At 55.2% G+C, this 9,462-nt stretch overlaps 1 protein-coding gene across 1 annotated transcript; it reads right to left on the bottom strand.

Annotated features, from left to right (window-relative positions):
- Positions 1-1,549: 1,549 nt before the first annotated feature.
- Positions 1,550-5,999, bottom strand: RFPL4A (ret finger protein like 4A). Its single transcript, XM_047836077.1, has 5 exons — positions 5,977-5,999; positions 5,183-5,380; positions 4,125-4,194; positions 3,742-4,036; positions 1,550-2,151 (listed from the first exon to the last, which is right to left on the bottom strand). The coding sequence occupies exons 4-5, from the start codon at positions 4,025-4,027 to the stop codon at positions 1,550-1,552; spliced, it is 888 nt and encodes a 295-aa protein (XP_047692033.1). The 5' UTR covers positions 4,028-4,036; positions 4,125-4,194; positions 5,183-5,380; positions 5,977-5,999.
- Between the last annotated feature and the right edge of the window lie 3,463 nt (positions 6,000-9,462).

Below are 9,462 nucleotides of genomic sequence, written 5' to 3'. Positions count from 1 at the left end.
GTGCAGTCAGCGCATGACGCCCCAACTCAGGTGGGCAAACTACGGCCCCGGCCGCTGCTTATTTTTGTAAATAAAGTTTTATTGGAACACAGCCGCTGTTGTTTTCCTATTGTCTGTGGCAGCTGCCACTTACACAGGCAGCCTTCCGTACGTGTGGGCGACACCACGTGGCCTGAGAGCCTAGTGTACTTACTGCCGACTGAGGAAAGTTAGCTCCCTGCACGGCCTTGTGCTTTGAGTGACTTCCAGCCCTGCAGGCCTGTCGGGCCCCAGCCCCTGGGACAAGGACACGCCTGCCGTGGGCCCGGTCTCTGCCCTCTGTTGCTTCCTACTGAGTATTTCTGTTTTTTCATTCTGTGTGTAAGGCTAATTCTTTTTCATCACTCATGTATTTTAGTTTGCACATTTGTAATTTCAGAGTTCTATTTAATGATTCCTTCTTAAACGGGTCTCCTGGACACTTTCAAGCAAACATGACTCTAGACAACGGTGCTCTAACCTGCTTGCCAACCCCTTGATGCCCGCCTGGCTGTACCATCCGTGCTGAGGGCCGGCCCCCCTCATCCTCGGCACCCTGGAGGCCCCTCCTGAGAACTGCACACGGGTGGCCCCCTCTACTGCCGGGGGATGTGCTAGCCTGCGTTGATGTGGGGCCCTGTAACAGTTAACCCCAGTCCCCTGCTCTCCAAGGGGAGTGGACTGCAGGGGGAGAGGCCCTGGGTGGGGTGTTCTCACCGGTTCACTTACCGTCACTCCAAGCCTAGCCCTAACTAGGCAGCGATAACTGAACATTAGAAAATAAAGTGGGATGACTTCGGCACACAAAAAGGAAATGTTAAAAATGGCGCTGTATTGGAAAGGGGTGGATCCTGCCGGGGTGACACAGCCCCGCCCCCTGCCCGCAAAGAACCTCCCTGGGCTGACAGTGGTATGTGTGTGGAAACCCGGGGGGGGGGGGGGGGGGGGGGGGGGCGTGCAGCCCAATGCAGAGTGACCAGGGGCGAACCTCTTGCTTTAAGCTGGCACTCCGGTGGTACCAAGTGCATCCGAGCCCCCGTGATGCCAGGCTGCCACCTCCTGGACGGCCCTATCTGCCTCCTTCCCGCGTTCCTGGACTGGTGTGCACTTGAAAGGAATGTGTGCCTTTCAGCGGTTGAGTAAAGCCGAAAATACACACACACACACACACACACACACACACACATTTTTACTGTTTACATAGGTCTTGGCCCACATATCACCTAGAAAGTCAGTTAACCCGTTGGGTCACATCCAAGTTTTTACTTCGTTTATAACCTCCATTACACACTAAGTTAATACTGCAGAAAATAAAAAAACACTCAGAAACTGATGTGAAAACCCAGAACCCAGTCATCGGAACAGAAATAGGAACAAGTCCCCAGAGAAACAACTGTGCTGACGCTTAAATGCTTTCATGTAATTAGCGTTCGCGATTCACCAGCCGTTGCGTGTTTTCCTGCCACGTCTGCACCACGCACCTAACCGGCAGGAGAGTTCCCGGCTCTGGCTGTGAGCACACGGGAATTCTCTACAAATGTTCTGTATCGGAGGTTCGTTTGCCCTGCCCAGAACCCGCGGGGTGGCTGGCAACGCCTGGGCTCCTCACAGGGCAGATTCTCAGGACTTCTTGCCCGTCCGTGGTCGGATTCCCAGGAGCAAAAAACGGACGCAGCGTCTCCGCGGCAGGAATTTCAGTGAATGTGAAAATGTGGGATCCGTCGCTAACGTGGTAAAAGGAAACAGTGCCAAAATTCCTATCCAGGAAGACCCCTACGCGGTGTAACCGGGGGCTCACCGAGAGAACAGTCACAGGCATGGTGCCGGCTTGGAAGAGATCTGTCCTCAGACCCACCGTCCAGAAGCCAAACTCTGAGGACAGCAGAACCGGCCCTTGCCGACGAGCAGAGTCTCTGCAAACACCCACGTCCCATTCCTTGCTGGTCCCCACGTCCACCTCCCAGTAGTGGCGGCCAGAGGAGAACCCAGGGGAGCCCAGCACACAGAGGGCGTAGTCGAATCTCTCGGCCCGGGGCGTCCGGTTCTGTCTGGAATACCCGCAGTGGACACTCTTCAGGTCCTCAGAAATGACGAGGTAGCCGTTGGCCGTGTCAACGTCCAAGGTCACGTCCACTGTGGGAGAGAGAGAAGCCAGTCAGCAAGCACACGCGCCCGGCAGCCCTCTGCACGTCTGCTGCAAAGGCCCAGACGTCTCGGCCGCGGTCACCCCTTCACCCTCCGCTCCGTGCTGCTCGGAATTTCCCGGGGAAACTTCCCTGGTCCCTGAGGAGGTCGAGTTTATAGACCGAGTGGGTGACGGTGCTCAGAACTAGTCCCTCTGACTCCTAGCGTGTGTTCTCTTCACACCAAGTGATCTGACCGAAGATGCCGGGCGGCATGGTCTCAAATTATCATGCAAAGTAGTGCGGGCCCTGCTGACCTGCAGGCATCAGGTGAATGTGTGAAGGACGGAAACTAGTGCACTTAGTGCAGAATAACAGTAAATATGCAAGTTTTTCACATATTTCGTTGTCCTTGGCCAGTACCTTCCTCGTCTACCGATGTTGAGCAGACAAGTGCATCCCGGGCCCTTGCTCCCTGGAGTTGTAATCACACAGGAGTAAGGCTGGGGGTCCCGAAGGAGACGGGTGAACTCTGGACAGTCCAGGCAGAGGAAGGGACCCCTGTGGACACCAGTGGGGACGTGCTGGGCTCTGGCAGTGACATAGACACAGGGCAGTGCCAGAGGGGCAGGGGGTGGAAGGAAAAGGACTGTGGGTGCTGCCCACGTCTCTGGCTTGCCCTGTAGGGAGGCCAGGTGACCGCATGGGTGGAGCCAGTAGCCTTGGAAATAAACCCTCTGGACCCAACACCAACGGCTGCACTTGGCGTCCCAGCACACAGGTGTTTGGAAGATGCCCAGACCCTCCAACCGTCACAGGGGACGTGTCGAGACCGGTCACGTTTCTGGGACACGGCTCACCATCTCAGATTCAGGTTGCAAGGAGCTGGAATGTAAACTCCGGGAACACAGAGACCCGTGTCCTTGGCACGACACTGTGGGCTGGCGTGCCCACCCCAGCACCCTCCTCACAGCCCATTCACACCCACGGGACCCGCCACCCCTCAGGACCCAGCACAGGGGAGTCGGGACAGAGTCGGGACAGAGCCAGGAGGAGCAAGGGCTCTGCGAGCTCCAAGGAGCCTGGGAGGTCCCTCCTGGCATCCTTGAGCACGTTAGACGCGCAGCTGAGCCGTGAGAATCCACGGTAACCCTGACTTGGGAGAGAGTCAGGCGTGACTCCTCTCGGGTGCAGGCCACGGCCGGAAGCTGAAATTGTTTTCTCATAGGTGGCGCTAATCTGTACTTCCAGGAAAGCATGACCGGGCCTTGGAAAGCTATGTTTCAGCTCATCCCCTTAAGAAATGGGTAGGCAGGGGGCGCCTGGGTGGCTCAGTCGGGTTAAACGTCCGACTTCGGCTCCGGTCATGATCTCACGGTTTGTGAGTTCGAGCCCTGCATCGGGCTCTGTGCTGGCAGCTCAGAGCCTGGAACCTTCGTTTCAGATTCTGTGTCTCCTCTTTCTCTGCCCCTCCCCCATTCGTGCTCTCTCTCCCTCTGTCTCAAAAATAAATAAACCTTAAAAAAAAAAAGAAACATTAGAAGAAACGGGTAGGCAGGCTGCGTCTTCCAGAGCATTTATGTGTGGGGACAGGCTGTACCTTGGAACTTGCGTATCTTTGGGTTCATCCGTAGAACAGCTCGCAGCTGGGGCTCTAACTCCTTGATCTTTGCAACCAGGCTCCCAAGCTGGCTTCCGGGCCTGAGGTCCTCCTTCTGAGAGACCACGGAGCAGGAGGGGCACAGTAGGCCCGCCCCGTCGGGCTCCCTCTGCAGCGAATCCAGGCACTGCAGGCAGCAGACGTAGCCACATTTCAGGTACATGGGCGTTTCGAGGTAGGCCAGGCACACGAGACACCTGCTTACTTCTTTAAAGTGTTCGGCCATGGCCCCTGTCTGGGGAGAGACGTGCACGTTGGAATTTTCCATGAGGCCTTGGGCCACTCTCCCCTTACACCCGCGGTGATTTGCAGTCACTACTAACCGGCGGCAAAGGTCCCGCACACGTACAAACATACGGGACTCGCGGCCCTTGGGTTCTGAGGTTTAAGATGCTAGACGGGATGAAGGACACGATTCGCCCTCAGGCCCTAAGTGGGTGGTGAGAGGGGCCCTACCGCACCCGAGCTGTCCCAGCTGGTGGCCGGCCAGCCAGCCCTGGCTAGGAGCACCCGGGGTGGGGCTTGTCCACACAGAACAGTGCCGCGAACGTGAGACACGCACGCGTGTAGCGGGGAGGACCCGACGAGACACACAGAGCGAGTATACCATCTCATGCAGAACTTCCAGAAACCAGTTCATTCTGGGAGGCTTGCATCTTGCTGAGGTCGATTAGATTTGCCTCATTGTCTGTGTGAGGCTGCCAGAGAAGGAGCTTGCCGTTCCACAGGTGGGTCAGCTCCTGGGGCAGCCAGGACTGCACCCCCCGCTCCCCCCCACTCCCACCCCCCCCTCAACCCCCCCCCCCCGCTCCCACCCCTCAACCCCCCCACTGCCACGCCCACCCCCCTCAACCCCCCCAGTCCCATCCCCACCCCCCTCCCCACCCCCCCTCAACCCCCCCACCCCCCACCCCCCTCAACCCCCTCACTCCCACCCCCACCCCCTCTACCCTCCCACCCCCCACCCCCACCCCCCCTCAACCCCCCCCCGCTCCCACCCCCCTCAACCCCCCCCACGGCCACCCCCACCCCCCTCAACCCCCCCAGTCCCATCCCCACCCCACTCCCCACCCCCTCAACCCCCCCACCCCCCTCAACCCCCCCAGTCCCATCCCACCCCCCTCCCCACCCCCCTCAACCCCCCCACCCCCCTCAACCCCCCTCAACCCCCCTCCCCCCACCCCCACCCGCTCAACCCCCCTCCCCCCCCACCCCACCCACACCCCGTCAACCCCCCCCACTCCCACCCCCCTCTACCCTCCCCCCCCACACCCACCCCCTCAACCCCCCACACCCACCCCATCAACCCCCCCACTCCACCCCCCTCTACCCTCCCCACCCCCCACCCCCCCCTCAACCCCCCCCCCAGCAGCTACCCCACCTGCACAGGACAGAAGCCGCAGCCCAGCGTGAGAGCAGGATGGCGGTGGCTGGGGCTTTGCTCACCACGTCTGCGTTGGCCAAGCTCTGTTCTGGCCCAGCACGGGGCGACCGTCCCGAATCTGCAAGCCGGTGTGGGGAACCTACGCCGCTCCCTTCAGAGGGGCCCAGGACCCCAGGAGCACACGCTGTGCCTGCCCTGAGTTGGCATCAGATGGCACTGGCTGCATTTATCGATCGCTCCCTTCTGAGACTTTGCTTTCTCCTATGAGCTCTTGTAGATATTTAACATTTTTCAAGTTTTTTTTTTTTTTAAATTTATTTTGAGACAGCGTGAGCAGGGGAGGGGCAGAGACAGAGGCAGAGAGAGAAGCCCCAGCGGGCTCCGCACTGTCAGCACAGAGTCCGATGCGGGGCTCGAACACCCAGACCGTGAGGTCGTGACCTGAGCTGAAACCCGGGTGCCCCCAAAGTTTGAAAAAATTAAAAAATTTGGCTACAGTTGGCACTCAAAGTTATGTTAGTTTCAGGCGTACAACATAGTGATTGGACGGGTCTGTAGTTACGCTGGGCTCAGCACCAGGGTCCCCCGACCACACTGTCAGAAGCTCACTGACCATGTTCCCTGCACCTGCCTTTCCTCCCCGTGACTCACTCCTTAACTGGAAGCCGGGACCCCCCTCTGCCCTTCACCCGTGCCTCCCACCTCCACCCCAACCCCCCTGGCAACCGCCCGTTTGTCCTCCGTAGTTATAGGTCTGTGTAGACACTTGGAAATAAGAAGCTTGTACGCACCTCTTCTGCTCTGGCCCCAGGTCTTGTCCCAGCAGCAGTTCTGAAGTGAGATCTCCCAGGAGGGGCTTTTATTAGCACTGCTCCCCGCCCATCCCACCCATTTCCTCCCCTCTAATCCAGTCAGAATTGGATGAGTTCTAGCATCCCTGGGACTTTTCTCTGTTAGAGAGGCCACCGAAAACAAAGGAGGTTAACTCAAAGTGTTACTTTTAATGTGATAAGACCACAAGGTTGCCTCGGGATCATTCTAGACAAATGTTGCATCTTTCCTCTGTGGGTGATAAGAATTGGGGTTATGGTTAACATTTTTTAAAGATACATCGTCCTTATTGATCCCTATACATGAATGAGGCTAGCTTCAAATAGTTTTTTTTTTAAACATTTTCTTTTTTTTTTTGTAATGTTTATTTATTTTTGAGAGAGAGAGAGACAGAGCTGGAGTGGGGGAGGGGCAGAGAGAGAGGGAGACAGAATGGAAGCAGGCTCCAGGCTCTGAGCTGTCAGCACAGAGCCTGACGTGCGGATCAAACTCACAAACTGTGAGACCATGACCTGAGCCAAAGTCGGATGCTCAACCGACTGAGTCACCCGGGCACCCCATCAAATAGTTTTGGTCATGAAGGTGAATTCCCCCATTTTGGTCCACACAAATGGTTAAGCCCACTCAGAAGTCTCTCCCCAAATCACACGGACTAGGTCACGGCCACTTCTCCACAAGTGTTTTCTCCACAAACGTGAGGACCCTTGCTTAGAAGTTCGGTAAACATGGGCGCCTGGGTGGCTCAGTCGGTTGAGCGTCCGACTTCGACTCAGGTCATGATTTCATGGTTCGTGGGTTCAGCCCCTTGTTGGGCTCTGTGCTGACAGCTCAGAACCTGGAGCCTGCTTCTGATTCTGTGTCTCCCTCTCTCTGACCCTCCCCTGTTCATGCTCTGTCTCTCTCTGTCTCAGAAATAAATAAACGTTAAAAAAATAAAAAAAAAAAAGTTCGGTAAACAGGGGCACCTGAGTGGCTCAGTCGGTTGAGCATCCGACTTGGGCTCAGGTCATGATCTCACTGTTCGTGGGTTCAAGCCCCTCGTCGGGCTCTGTGCTGACAGCTCAGAACCTGGAGCCTGCTTTGGATTCTGTGTCTCCCTCTCTCTCTGACCCTCCCCTGTTCATGCTCTGTCTCTCTCTGTCTCAAAAATAAATAAACATTAAAAAAAAAAAAGTTCTGTAAACAAACCCCAAAGCTCATCCCTGACGACAAGTGAGCCCGAGAAGGTCTGGCTTCACGTTCTTTACAGAATCAAAGACTGAAGATGTTTTACAATATTACCATGGGATATGCTCCATCACAACAGAGATGAGATACATAGGAGGCATTTCTTTTCAATCACGTGCAAAAGCTGTCCCTTGCAGTTTAGAGGACTCCGTGTTGATCACAGATTAAGGGGCAGGATGAGAAAGTGGGAGACAGCGGGGGTGAGAGGGGGTTAGACTGTGTCTATGTGGTTACGTTAAGTATCATTCAGTTGCTCACTTCCACAGAATCCCTTGCTGGCACCTACTGGGCGTCCGTATCGCTTCTCATGGAAACTGAGGCACGTCCCCCAGCCACGTTTGCCATCCCTGCTCTCCCGCCTCCCGGGTTCTTAACCACACCTCCTCCTCAGGGTCCCTCCCGGGACCCAGCCTGAAGGGAGACCCGTGCAGATGACGGGGGGGGGGGGGGGGGCAGCAAGGCCCCCATGTCTGCTCTTTGTTTCCTCACAAGATACTTGACGTCATTAACATTATCTTGTCTCTTTTTCTTAGACTCGCGGGAAAAGAAATCTCTGTAATTCTAACTTGTGGTTAAGCGGCTGATTTGGGAAACAATTCAGTCCAGTTAACACGAGCCGTTAACTCAGTCCTGGCTCCGGAGCCAGGAAAGATTGCTGCGGCAAAGCTTTGGCAACCAGAGCCAGACAGACGGTAGACCGGATGAAGTGCATCGGGGGCATTTGGCCATGGGGTCTGCCCACTCGTGAAGTGCTTCCTTCTGTCCACAGTGGATACGACCCTGCCTGGGGCACAGAAACCCCACCCGGTCATCTCTGATGGCCCAGGAGTGTGCCACGCGGGCATCTCCTCCGATTCCAATAAAGCACGCAAGACTTCAGTATTGTACTCTGTGCCCTGGACTTTGCTGGGTTCATCTCAGACACCACCGGGGAGGTGGGGACCAGCCATGAGTGGGATCGTGGCCTTTGCAAATAACATGTTTCCCCATGTGTGAAAGTCAATGGGTCTTTGGGAGTTGGGACTCTGGGCGGTGACGGGGACTGTCCTGGATGGGGACCCCAACCTGCGCCTGGTGAGGCTTCTCCTTTGGAAATCATTATTTTATTTCAACATTAGCAATGGATCTCATACCTTCACCTGACCACACTTTCTGCTCTGAGGAGATACAGGTCCAAGCTGACAGAGGAACAACATAGTCGCTAAGTAGTCACGTTGTACTGTGGTCCAGAGCAAGGTGAAATGGAAGTTCGCTGCACATTATCCCCTCGTAGGAGATCCCCTCCTCCCCCCCGACCCCCCGTATTACAGCCAATCACTGACTAGAGAAAAGAAATCCCTTCTTGTCATCTGTCTTTAATGCACATTAAAAACATTTTTTAAATGTTTATTTAGTCTTGAGAGAGAGAGAGAAAGAGAGAGACAGAGAGAGAGAGACAGAGCATGAACAGGGGAGGGGCAGACACAGAGGGAGACAAAATCTGGACAAAACAGGCTCAGAGCGGTCAGCACAGAGCCCAAAGCTGGGCTCCAACCCACGAGCAGTGAGATCATGACCTGAGCTGAAGTCGGACGCTTCACTGACTGAGCCACCCAGGCTCCCAACTGCACATTTAAAGTAAAAAAAAAAAAGTAAATTGTGTGAAAAATCATTTAAAATATTTTTGAAATTAAAGATGAGTCATGGGGCACCTGGGTGGCTCGGTCGGTTAAGCGACCGACTTCGGCTCAGGTCGGGATCTTGCCGTCTGTCAGTTCGAGCCCCATGTCAGGCTCTGTGCTGACAGCTCAGAGCCTGGAGCCTGCTTCGGATTCTGTGTCTCCCTCTCTCTCTGCCCCTCCCCTAGTCACGCTCTGTTGCTCTGTCTCTCTCTCAAAGATGAATAAACAGGGGCGCCTGGGTGGCGCAGTCGGTTAAGCGTCCAACTTCAACCAGGTCACGATCTCGTGCTCCGTGAGTTCAAGCCCCGCATCAGGCTCTGGGCTGATGGCTCAGAGCCTGGAGCCTGTTTCGGATTCTGTGTCTCCCTCTCTCTCTGCCCCTCCACCCGTTCATGCTCTGTCTCTCTCTGTCCCCAAAAATAAATAAACGTTGAAAAAAAAATTTAAAAAAGATGAATAAACATTAAAAAAATAAAAAAAGATGAGTCATAAATAGCTCATAAATATAAACATAAATATAAAACACATATATTTTCGCAATGAAATTTGGGGTTTGGT

This window comes from Prionailurus viverrinus, chromosome E2 (assembly GCF_022837055.1).
Source record: "Prionailurus viverrinus isolate Anna chromosome E2, UM_Priviv_1.0, whole genome shotgun sequence".
Lineage (NCBI taxonomy): Eukaryota > Metazoa > Chordata > Mammalia > Carnivora > Felidae > Prionailurus > Prionailurus viverrinus.
This window is presented reverse-complemented; position numbering and strand designations above follow the sequence as displayed.